General features: G+C 32.8%; 2 protein-coding genes across 3 annotated transcripts; one reads left to right on the forward strand and one right to left on the reverse strand.

The window, feature by feature from the left end:
- The first annotated feature begins 2,687 nt into the window (after positions 1 to 2,687).
- Positions 2,688 to 5,252, forward strand: LOC120088672 (CBL-interacting serine/threonine-protein kinase 10-like). Of its 2 annotated transcripts, none has more exons than XM_039046090.2 (2): positions 2,688 to 2,865; positions 3,220 to 5,252. In XM_039046090.2, exon 2 carries the CDS (start codon positions 3,633 to 3,635, stop codon positions 5,052 to 5,054), a length of 1,422 nt encoding a protein of 473 aa, XP_038902018.2. In that variant the 5' UTR covers positions 2,688 to 2,865; positions 3,220 to 3,632; the 3' UTR covers positions 5,055 to 5,252. The 2 variants fall into 2 exon arrangements, with proteins under 2 accessions (XP_038902018.2, XP_038902019.2); XM_039046091.2 differs by having other exon boundaries at positions 3,234 to 5,252.
- A 2,635-nt stretch (positions 5,253 to 7,887) lies between these two features.
- LOC120088605 (CBL-interacting serine/threonine-protein kinase 11-like) lies at positions 7,888 to 9,804 on the reverse strand. Its single transcript, XM_039046015.2, has one exon. It carries the CDS (start codon positions 9,566 to 9,568, stop codon positions 8,294 to 8,296), a length of 1,275 nt encoding a protein of 424 aa, XP_038901943.1. The 5' UTR covers positions 9,569 to 9,804; the 3' UTR covers positions 7,888 to 8,293.
- Between the last annotated feature and the right edge of the window lie 3,484 nt (positions 9,805 to 13,288).

Raw genomic sequence — 13,288 nt, forward strand, 5'->3', positions numbered from 1 at the left:
GCACAAACATAGTTGTATCTTTTGCTTTCTTTGCTTTCTCATATAGCTTTTCACTGGATTAACTTACCGGGGTGGGGTATTGATGAGAAACATTAAGCTAACTCATCTATGTAGTATATAATGAGACCTTAAGGTTTTAGTTTCATGTTGGTAGATTCATGATTTAGAAAGGAAAAAGAAAGTTAAATAACACAAAATTGAAAATTTAGACTCCGTTTAATAATCATTTTGTTTTTTGTTTTTGTTTTTGAAAATTAAGGCTATGGGCACTACTTTCACTTCCAAATTTCTTTCTTTGTTATCTACTTTTCACCGATGGTTTAAAAAACCAAGTCAATTTTTTAAAACTAAAAAAGTAGCTTTCAAAAAGTTATTTTTGTTTTTTTAAATTTGGCTAATAATTCAACAATTATACTTAAAATTATTGTAAAAAATGTGGATGAAATAGGCTGAATTTTAAAAAATAAGAACAAAAAAGAAAATAGTTACTAAACAGAGCCTTAATAATTATTAGAAACAAAATTAAAAGTATACAAAGGTATTATAAGTTTGGACACCTGGACACAAAATTGAAAGTGAACAATTAGTGTGGGATGATGTATAGTCTAATGAGGCTACTACGAAATATTTATTCATGGGTGGGACAAGTTGTTGCTTAATTGATAGGTTCATGATTTGACCAAAATGTATGGTCCGGGAGTGTGAGTGTTTGATCTTTATGGATTAAAGAGAACGACACTTTTACTTATATCATTTTAGATGTTATTTATATATGAGATAGTTCTCTTATAAATCTAAAAAGAAAAAAAGAAATAAAAGTTAGAAATAAAACTAGTATATCGTTGAATCAATTAAAATCTTGAACTAATAATGGTATCATTTCAAAAACTGAATGAGAATATTTTGGTTATTTATTTGAAGTTTTTCCAAAAATTATCATGGATTGGGTTGAGTTGGATTGAAGAACCTTTTAGACTCAACCCAATTGTTCGAGTTATAAATTTATTCCACCTAAATAACCACGTTACTCAGGTCATTTATTAAAAATTTTATTCTAAAAGGAAAGAAAATGTTAATATTTAAAAATTTGATTTAATTATTTTCACATATTGAATTAAGATTAACACAGTTTCAATTTATATAGTGAAAATTTCTTTTCAAAGTGCTAAAAAAAACTATTTTTAAGAGTTTGTTGAGAATGAATTATCCAAAAAAAACTAATGAAATTAAATAAAACTAAAATAAATATATGTATATCTAAATGTATCGTAAGTAAAAAAATATATGTATACATTTTAAAGTTTATAATAATTTTGAGTTGGGTTGAATTCTTTTAGGTGAACCATGAAGCAACCCAATTCATAACTTTCTTATTTATTTGAATCCAATCCAATTCAAAAGAGTTGATAATCCAATTCAAATTATACAAATTGAATTAGATTGATCGATTTTTCGAGTATTGTCGATTTTTTTTTTTTAAACCCATATTTTGAAGGGCTAAGGAATTTGTTACCTAACATGTTTTATATAGGAGTGGCAAGAAATGGCAATGAGTAGGTGTTTTATGTTGACTAGATAAGAATATTTGTTTAAATTGGATAAGAATTAATGAAAAATTGAGTCTCTTTTCAAGTAAAAGAGAACAAATTGTGTATAAAAGAGAGATGAGTGAGTGAGTTTTCAAACTCCTAAACCACTAAAGTAAATCCATTTTCTACTTATCTATTTTATTTTCCAGAAAAATCCACCCAAATCCCTTTTATCTTTTTTAATATAGTTCAATTTTTTATGTAGTTAATTTAGTATTGTCCATCAATTTAACCTTTCACCGTATTCTTACTTGACATGTTATATTTTAAAAAAGAGTTAAAATACTGTCTAAAAATATAAAGATTGAAATTGAATATTTTAAAAGTATATAAATTAAAATTAAAAAAACTCTCAAAATAAACGGATAAAACACACTGTTATAAATAAAAAAAATAAAAAAAATAAAAAAAGCCTTCCATGTCTTAATATTAGAGTATTAGTTTTTTAATTACATACATTAGAGACTGCTAATGTATGGTTAAATTACATTCAACAATAAGAGATCATTTTTTAGTTCTCACAACATGTGAGGTAGAGATTTAAATTTCTGATTTTTTAGTTGATAATATATTGTTTTGATTGATTGAACTATTCTTAAATTGTCGATCTTAACTAAAGTATAAAACTGTGATACAGTTACTTGAATTTTGGAACTAAAATTAACTAAAAATATGGTAGTATAATTTAACCAATTATTCTTAAATATCTTTTTTTTAAAAATACCATTTTCTATTTTTAAAATTTTAGAATGATATTAATTTAAACTATAAATTAATAATTATAACTATTTAAATGTGGGACTTTTCTAAAGCCTATAAAATTATAAATCTCAAATAAAAGCAACAAAAATAGAAATTAACTCAACTCCCCAATTTTAATGTATAAATAGATATTTTCCCAATTTTTAATTAAGAAAAAGTTTCCCTTTGATAGCGTGCTAAGCTAGTAAGCCATTGGAAAATTAAAGATGAGCCGTTGGATCAAATGACTAGAAAACACGTATTGCGATCATAAGGGAGTTCCACATGGGAAGCACGTGGACCTATCCGTATATGACCCCAGCCCTAAAGGCGGGTTGGTCGAGTCGAGCTCTTCTTAATTTCCATTTATACATTACGCTGAAAAATCAATTTTTATTGTCTTTTCCAAATTTTGAAATTAAAGCCAAACCTTCAATCTTAATCCTCTCCATTAATCCTCGATCCCAAGATTTTTCTGATTCAGTGCTAACAGATTTTCTCATTCTAAGAGCCGACTTTTCGCTTAACCAAAACGGTAATTGTTTTTTCTCAACTTTTTCTTCTAAGGGTTTTGGAGAATTAAGAAATGTATGGACTCCCAATTTGCTTAATTTCTTTGTTTCATGTTCTTTGATTTTAATTTCCTTCAGTTTACTGTTGTTGTATCAGAATTTTAATGAAATTCTAATATGATGAAGGGAGAAGTTGTAGATTGTTATATTTGAAGACTTCTAATAGCTTTACAGATTGAGAATTTGATTTTTTCCAAATTCCTGTTGGGCTTTTGGTTGTGATTCTGATTGTATAGCCGTTTTTTAGCTTAGTTTTATGTATATGAATACTTGTAATCTTTTCTTTTTTGGGAGTTCATTGATTTGAATGGTTGCAGATTTCCCTTTGCAGCCAGGGGGCTTAAGGCCGGGCTATGGTGGTTGATCTCCATTAAAGAGAAACCAGTGCTGCTCCAAATCTCTGGTTTTTCCGGGGAATGCCGAAAAATGACTCTTATCCTTCACAATTCTTTCTCAGACATCTATAGTTGTTCACATGCACTTGAATTGTCTTCTTTTGCATTAGAGGAAAACAGTGTCATAAATCAGGAATCCCCTCCTGATCTCTTCTTTAAAACGCTCGATTTACCGGCAAGTTATAGTGGAGTGCAAACACCTACTCTGTCGTTGCTTGATTTATGCGAGGATGGTTGAGCATCAATTTGTTAATTAAGTTCTGCATTGTTGATCCAACCGATATTAGGATATTGTATTTTGTGCTTTTTTCTATTTTGGGATTTAATAGATTGGGATGGAGAATAAGGCGAGTGTGATGGTTCAACGATATGAATTGGGGAGATTGCTCGGCCAAGGAACCTTCGCAAAGGTATATTATGCGAGGAATACAGTAAACAATCAAAGCGTGGCTATTAAGGTGATTGACAAAGAAAAGATTACGAAGGCTTCGCTAATCAATCAGATTAAGCGTGAAATATCTATTATGAGACTTGTTAGACATCCTAATATTCTATATCTATATGAGGTTATGGCTACCAAGACTAAGATCTACTTTGTTTTGGAATATGCTAAAGGTGGTGAGCTCTTTGACAAAGTTGCTAAAGGGAAGCTGAAGGAGGATGTTGCATGGAAATACTTTTATCAGTTAATCAATGCTGTTGATTTTTGTCACAGTAGGGGAGTATATCACCGTGATATAAAGCCAGAGAACCTACTGCTTGATGAAAATGAGAATCTTAAGGTGTCTGATTTTGGTTTAAGTGCTTTAGCCGAGTCCAAGCGTCAAGATGGGTTGCTACACACGACTTGTGGTACACCGGCTTATGTTGCCCCTGAAGTCATCAATAGGAAGGGCTATGATGGTGCAAAAGCTGATATCTGGTCTTGTGGAGTAGTTTTGTTTGTCCTATTAGCAGGTTATCTCCCATTCCACAATTCGAATTTGATGGAGATGTATCGGAAGATCGGAAAAGCAGAGTATAAATGCCCTAGTTGGTTCCCTCGTGAAGTGCGGCGGCTGCTTAGCAGGATGCTTGATCCAGACCCCACTACTAGGACTTCAATAGCAATGATAAGACAAAGTTCTTGGTTCAAAAAGGGATTGAGGTCTAAGAATGTAAGAAGTGGAATAGAAAGCAATGCTGTAGCATCCGAAGATGCAGCAGCTGTTTCTGGACCATCTCAGAGAAGTGAGCCAGCAGATGGAAATCAAGAGCCAGATAGACCTCCAACTTTGAATGCTTTCGATATCATCTCCCTTTCCGCGGGGTTCAATTTATGCAGTTTATTTGAAGACAATTCAAAGAAGAAAGAGACATTGTTTACGTGTAGAAAACCAGCCTCTGTTATTCTCTCAAAACTAGAAGAAATGGCTAAACTTCTTCGGTTTCGAGTGCAGAAGAAGGAAGCAGGCCTATTGAAGTTTGAGGCACTAACAGAGGGGAAAAAGGGGGTACTATCCATTGATACAGAGATCTTTGAGGTTACTCCATCTTTTTATTTGGTGGAAATGAAAAAATCGAATGGAGACACATTGGAATATCAGAAGATATTGAAAGAGGACATAAGGCCAGCTCTACAGGATATTGTATGGGTTTGGCGAGGAGAGCAGGAGCAGCAGCAACAAAATCCTCAGCCTCAGTCTCAGTCTCTTGAACCACAGGATCGGGTTCGAGATCCTTATACCGAGCAAGAGCGAGCATCACAACCGCAGTAGCAGCCAGCTTAAAGAAACACAACTCACAAAGCCTGGGTTTGCAAGGATCTTAAACGACAAAGTCTCCCGACTTGTACTATTGACATACTTCTTTGTACATTTGTTCATCCACCAAAGTTGAACTACATTCTAATAAGCTCTTATCATAACAAAATTTCAAGATCTATAATCAGCTTCTTATATCTTTTACTCTATCAACATCTTGTTGCCAATCATTACACAAATTACGTTGTTTCGTTCGTCTTACTTTAACTGTCCTAACAATTAATACATATAGAATCTGTCTCTTGACATTAAGCAGACTGAAATCTTGTCTGATTGATCAAAGAGGCATCATATCAATGAGTGATACAAGCTCAGAAGCAGGAGTAAACAAAAGCCTGCTCTAATGTAAGTGAAACCCGTGAACTTTATACATCATGAGATATTTTTCTGATGAGATATAAACTTTGTTGTCCAAATGATATTGAACTGCAGCTGCTTTCATGACAGATTGGAAATTTTGGCATAGGGGTTTGGGTTGAACTAAAGTGAAGGTTTGGTTGGTTTATTCGGCAAAAAAGGAGGAGACACGTTTGCAAGTGATCATGTGGTGAATGAGACTTCTTTGGTAACTCCTATCCCCAAATGTCATTCTTCCAAGTCATTCACACAAATAACTTTACAGCATTGCAATGTTTTGGTGGTTCTGGACTGAAATGGAAAGCCCTTGCTTGCTTTTAGCAACTGAGTGCCTTCATTGGCCACATTTGCTTTTCAGCTTACCTTTTGTAGTTAGGTGTTAAATTGCTAATGGTTATGGAAAAAAATTTCTAGTACTACTATAATGCATAATTTTTTTTGTGGACAATATATGAGAATAGGGGATCAAAACTCAGACCTCGAGATTGATAGTACAAGTTCATATCAACCATCATAAATTGGCCTAGTGGTAAATAGATGGGAATGACCTTGATAAAGGGCTAGAAGTTCATTGGTTCAATCCATTGTTGGCCAGCTAGTTATGATTAAAGATCCTACGAGTTTCTTTGACACCTAAATATTATATGGTCAGACAGGTTGTCCCGTGCATTAGTCGAGGTGTAAATTTTCTTGACACACAAATTCATATCGATTTTATTTTGCTCATTGATGTAGTATGTATTCTTTTTATAATATTTGGATTCGTCAATAAATAATATATTAATTTATTTCATGGATCATAGTTTTATAATATATTAATTTATTTCATGGATCATAGTTTTAGTATATATATAAATATTTTTCCTCTTATGCATCATATCGAATGTGAATATACTTTGAGAAATTATCCTTACAATGATTCAAATTGAAGATTGTCTGAGTTATTATTAGCAATAATGGTATAGGAATCTTTAAAACCATTAGTATATAAGAGGATTGTTCATTACATTACAGCTTAGCATGGGACCCCTTAATCATTGACTAATTTGTTAATTGGACATTTCCAGCCTCACAAACCATATTCTTTCTTCTCCTCTTCCCACTTGAACCTATTTCTCACCATACATTTTCCCATTAACAATATTTTTATATTTTAAGCAAAGTTGGATAGAAATGTACCATTTAAATTACGATTTTAGTCGTCCAGCCTTTAAATTTTCAAATTAAAGTCTATAAATTTTAATATTTTTTTAATTAATGCATCTAATAGACAAAAATTAAAAGTTAGGTTTTATTGGACAAATTTTTTTATTTACATGCAATAGATCAGGTCATTTTTAAAAATTTTGAATTCATTAAAAATCTATTAGGCACAAATTTAAAATTTATCAATTTGGAAATGAATCGTACACAATAATGTGACCAGGTTAATTGAGAGACCTTCAATAATAATTGGTTAACTTAGACCTCCTTCAATATAATTTTATTTTTTTTAAGTTTCTTTTGACAGATATACCGGCTCAATTGACCAGTATAATATTATAAATAAGAGATCTGGAATCTTCTTTTATTATTTTTCATATAATTTCATTTAAAATATGATTGGTTATTTACTAATATCTCGATCACGGTTGAAAATGTTGATGTCAATGAAAATATAGAGATATTAATTTTATGAAAATTTCGATAAAAATATTGATAAAATATTGATCTCAATGGATATTTTTGAAAAAATATATATAAAAACAAAATTTTAAAAATAAATTTAAATTAGTAAATAAACATTTTATGATTTTAAAACAAGTTAATATATCTATTATTTATATTATATTTATAATGGTGACATTTTGATGATTTTTTTTGTTCGGTGGATTTCTACGATATAATGAAAATATCAATCATCCCTCATGTGATGTTGAACCCGTGATCTATATTTCAGTAATATAAATACATACAATGTCGGTTATGTTAGTTTTGGCATTAATATAAACATTTGATTGCCAAGTACTGCCTAGTTATAATATTTTTTTCTGAAAAAACCTAGTTATAATATTTAATGCCTTAATTGCACAATGTATTTAATATAAACATGTATATGTATATATATATATATATAAGCCCCATTGATTTTGATATTTGATGTTTGTATTAGTGTGGACAGAAATTTTTTCTGCCACACATTCAAGCAGTGTTTTCATATTCATCTGATGTGTCCTTTAAGCATGTCATTTCTGAATTCGAAGGGATGACAATAGGGCGAGACGAGGCAATTCGACACGAAAAAAATATTACAATAATCTCGGTCCCTACACATCTCCACGAAAAATCTCTACAAATAGATTCAACTAGCCTTTTCAAATATCAAAATGTGACCACATGAACCATGGTCTTAAAATCAAAGATTTTTAGCATGAAAATGAAAGCAAAGAAGTAATGAAAAATGCATTCATTTTTGGTTAATATTAACATGTGGCATTTTTACATACATATACCCCAAAAAAAGGAGGGGCCTATATACAAATTACAATAGCATAAAATTAAAAATTAAAAAAATAATAATAATAAAAAACCCTATTTCTTAAGACTGCCTTTATTGGTTTTGAAGAACAGCAGATTAAAAGGCAAATGAGAAATTACATCATTAACAAAATTTATTAATTACTTCTTAACTACTTCATTCACCTTCTTAATCCCATCTCTTTTTTTTCCCTCCATTATTATAATTTTTAATTTTCTTAATTCAATTGGACATTGAAATGGTAGATGAGATGCCGTAATTTTCTTGTTGGGTTTCTGAAGAAATCCCCAACGTCTCACCGGTTCCGGTCGCCGGAATCTTATCGGGATGTCGACGTTGACGCTTCATTGCCGGTGAGATGAACTTTCAGCTTCTTCTTCAACATTTGCTTATACGATTCTGAATCTCCACATCTTCTTCTCACCTCCACCACCGCCAATCCGTCGGTTAACCGGTAAATTTCAACTCCGACAATCAAATTACGATTCTGGGCTCCCAATTCAACTCCAAATTCTTTCTGTTTCTTCACCTTCAAATTCTCGGCCCTAGCGAATTCCTCCAGTTTTTCCACGGTCTTCTCCGGCGATTCTGCTAATATGAATCGCTCATTGTCGTCCACTGCGTTTTGTGAATTGTCGAACAAACCAGACAGATCCAATCCTGAGGAGAAAGATATAATGTCGAATGCGTTCATATTCGTCGATAGAGATTCGTCCTTCTCTTCCAATTTCATCTCGTAATCATCGTAGAAATTGATCTCTGTATTTCCCCCTTTTCTGAACCATGGATCATTTACAATCTCTTCAATGGTTATCCTCGTATCGGGATTCGTATCGAGAACTCGCGACAGAAATCTCTTGAGATCCGGCGACATCCATTTAGGACACCGATATTCCCCTTTGTAAATCTTCTTATACATCGCCATGAGATTAGGATCGTTGAACGGAAGATAACCGGCGTTCAGCACGAAAAGAATCACACCACATGACCACACATCGACTTTCGCACCATCATATCCCTTTTTCGACAAAATCTCCGGCGCGACATACGCCGGAGTTCCACAAAGAGTGTGTAAAAGGCCATCGGCACGGATCTGTTCCGTTACCGCACTGAGACCAAAGTCAGAGACCTTCAGATTCCCATTCTCATCGACGAGAAGATTCTCCGGTTTGAGATCACGATGGTAAATCCCACGCGTGTGACAGAATCCGACGGCGGAGATCAACTGCTGGAAGAATTTCCGGCTGAGATCTTCGCTGAATCTGCCCTTGGCGATCTTGGCGAAAAGCTCGCCGCCTTTGACGAACTCCATAACGAAGTAGATTTTAGATTTGGTAGCGAGAACCTCATGGAGTTTAACGATGTTAGGATGGCGGAGACGTCGCATAATGGCAATTTCCCGCTTGATGTTGAACATTAAGGTTGTGCCGTATATCTTCTTCTTGTTGATGACTTTGACGGCGACGCTATGGCCGGAGCGGAGGTCACGGGCATGGTAGACCTTGGCAAAGGCGCCGCAGCCGAGGAGCTTGCCAAGCTCGTATTTGCCGAAGAGGGCATTGTTGTCGGGGGAAGAGGGTTCGATCTCCGGCATGGTGCGGCGGAGGGCCAGAGATCGAAGGGTGAAATCAAAGAAAAATCGACAGAAAATGGGTCAGAATGAGAAGAGAAGTAGGAACTCAGACAGAGGATATTGAAAATGATTATGAACAGAGAGAGAAAAAGTAAATATAGAGAAGATTTTGGAATAATGCGAAAATTGGAGAAAATGGAATTGCACTATTTTGGAAATGGGAATTTTGGTTTGTTATTTAATGACAAAATTTTATTTATTTATTTATTCATTTATTTTTGGGGATTTTATTTTATTGTTGGCCGAGCTTTTTTGGTTTGGGTGTTCGGGTTGGAATAGGAGCTGTTGCACAACTATGGATTCCTTATTTGAATATTGATAAAATACCATTTTGTCCCTATACAAATATTTGATAAAAACTAGCCCTTTTGTTTTCGGTGTGAAATTAATAAGTCTGAAGTTAATTTATTAGAGTTAAGTTTGTAAAAAGTTAAAAAAGAAGAAGTTACTTGATAAACCTAAAAATTAAATAGAAATTACTCATAAATGTGAAAATTAGAGATAAAGACAAAAATTGAATTTGAAGTAGAGTTGTTTACACCAACTTATAATTAAGAGTACACGACTAAAATGGAATAATAGAAAGTTCAGAAACTAGAATATAATTCAACTCAAGATACGAGGCGGTTAAAGTGATATTTTAACCTTAAATTTTAACAAAACCATAATTATTTAATATTATCATTTCAATTTCAGTTTAAATTATAAAAAATATTCCTACCTGTTAGTTTCAATAATATTCGACCTTCAAAAATTTAGTTTTAACCTATTATGATTTAAAGTTCAAAGGTTGTTTCAAAACAACTCTAGTATTGATAATCTTTTAATCATAGTTGTCGTCTTCTTCCTTTCAACTTAACACTTTCAATTTTTTTTTCTTTCATTTATGATTTTTTTCCTAATCTCCAAATTTACTTTCCATGTGTTTAGATTCGTTCTTGAAATAGAAATTTAGGAATATAGTACCCATTCTATAATATAGGGGTATTTTCGACAATTTACCTTAATTTTTATTTTTAAAAATAAAGAGAAGGAAAACGGAAAGAAAGAGAGAGAAGGAATCCATCATTTTTCGACACGGAGGCAGAAGCAAACTTCCGTAAGGGAATTTACCGAATTTTCCAATTTATTTTTTAAAATAAATAAAAAATAGTGAATTAATTGATTAAATGAATTAAAAAAAACATTTAATAAAGATTCGGGTTTAAGGGTACTTGTTTAAATGTGATTGGCTAGAGAGAGGACACGTTTGTTAAAAGATGCCACGTCAGCGCCGTCCGCGCTCTCTAGCTTTCAAGGCTTTGACTGCTGAAATTAATTGAAGAAAAAAGAAAGTGGATATGAAACGACGAGGAAATATGTCGTTTTCGTATTAAAGTTCAAACTCTGCACTTTTCTTTTGTTTCTATGCCTCCCCTTTTGCCAATTCAAATTTTGGGATTTTTCAAAAATATAACCCTACACAATGTTAAAAGAAACAATGAATATTTTACAATCGAATTTCAATTTTAATTTGTATAGTCTACTCAAATTTCAATTTAGACTACTTGAATTTCTATGAAGTCTAGCAAGACTCTGGGTCAGATGGGTTTTCAATAAATTTCTATAGATCTGCTTGGTGTGTGGTTAGAGATGATTTTTGTGAGGTTGTACTAAATTTTTTTTAGTCCTGTTATCTACCTGGTGGTGTTACGCTACTGCTATTACTTTCATTCCAAAGAGGCTTGGTGCTGAACATATGGAGGACTTTCGTCCTATTTCATATTGCAATGTTGTGTATAAGTGTATCTCGAAGGTCTTTGCTAAGAGATTATGGTTGTGGTTACCTTCTTTCATAAGTGATAACCAGTCAGTATTTGTTCCTAGCAAATCTATTTGTGATATCATTTACTGTGTCGGAAGCTTGTGAGGGGTTATCAGTTAAACAGAGGGAAGCCGAGATGTGTGTTGAAGGTTGACCTGATTTGGTTAATTGGAATTTCCTATTTGGTGTGCTGCTTGCTATCAGTTTGTTAGTTGGGTGAGGGGTTGTGTTACATCGCCAATTTTCTCTATGATGATCAATGGTTCTCTTGAGAGGTTTTTCCCGGATAGGAAGGGGCTGAGGCAGGGGGATTCATTGTCTCCCTTTTTGTTTTTTATGGTGATGGAGGTGTTGTCCCGATTGTTAAATAAGTCTCCTAAGTCGTTTAGGTTCTATGATCGGTGTGAGCGTGTGTGCTTGACTCATTTGCAGTTTGCAAATGTTCTATTGATTTTCTTGTAGGATTGTATCAGTAATAGCAAAAGCACAAGGATCATCTAAGCATTCAAATTCACTAATTTTGGCAAAAAAAAAAAAAAAAAAGCATGCTCTTGCAGAAAAATAAGTGAGTTTCAAGACATACCTCTTGTAGAACTTTTTCAAAGCTCTTTCTCCAGCTACTATCTTCTCAAAATCTTGTTGCAGACCACCTCAAGATCGTTCCCACTATTCTCTTTGTGCTCTAGATTAAGTTATGGGACTCATAACAAGCTTAAATCAAGGGATGAAAGAGATATGCTCACTGTAGAAAGCCAGTTGAAGAACTCTTTCTTCAAACCAAATTTTCTCTCAAAATTTTCATAGATTGCATCATCGTTTTTCACTCCAATCTCTTCACTATATTGCAAATCAATATGTAAAGGAGTGAGTTGCATGAGTTGCAGCTCATGCTTGGAGAAGACAAAGCCAAGAAGATGCATTATGTCTGGGCTACTTCAAAGTAGGGTTGGAATCGGTTCGGTTCGGTTCAATTCGGAGGTCAAACTGAACCGAACCGAAATCATTTATGTATAGAACCGAACCGCACCATTTGTGCTGTTCAAATCGAACCGAACCGGTTCCATTCGGTTTCTCTTTTTTTTTTCCTCTATTTTAAAACTTTTTTTTTTGTTTCTTCTGTCTTTTATTTTCCTTCTTCCTTCCACTCTCTCCTGCCTTTTATTTTCCTTCTTCCTTTTTTGAAATTTGTATATTTTCTTTTTTTATTTTACAATTTTTTCACATAATTTAAATAGCATAATAATTTAAATTACCTTTTATTTTTCTACTTCCTTTTTTTGAAATTTGTATATTCTCTTTTTTTATATTCTAAACATAATTTAAATATCAATCCACAATAAGAACATGTCCAAAGTACATAATACACAAATTTCTTAAATATCAATCCACAATAAGAACATATCAATCCAAATGACTACAATAAAAAGTTATCCAAAGTACACAATACACAAATTTCAAACAACTACCTTCAAAGTTTAAGTCATATAAAAGCAAATAACTAGCTAAACACTAGTGCTGAATTTGAAAAGTCCAATCAATACAAACAAATTTGTTCGCTTGTCAATCATTATTCTCCTTCTCCTTATTTTTTGCATTTGTCACTCCGTTCAATCCCGTTATGAAGACTAAGAAACAAATTATAAACTTGTTAGTAGTTACTATAATAAATATATGAATAAATATGTTAAAAAATATATAAATATGTTTAGAATATACGAACCCTCCTCTTCATCTTCAATTTCCTCCAAGTATTGTCGTAAACCAATGCAAATTTGTTCAAAACATAACCAGTTTTATGCACATACAAGTGCCTCAACAGTGGTTGGAGATAATAAGGTACGAAAAGAATCAATCTCTCTCCCACTAGTACTGAATAC

This window comes from Benincasa hispida, chromosome 10 (assembly GCF_027475165.1).
Source record: "Benincasa hispida cultivar pf3 chromosome 10, pf3_genome.v1.1, whole genome shotgun sequence".
Classification (NCBI taxonomy): Eukaryota; Viridiplantae; Streptophyta; class Magnoliopsida; order Cucurbitales; family Cucurbitaceae; genus Benincasa; species Benincasa hispida.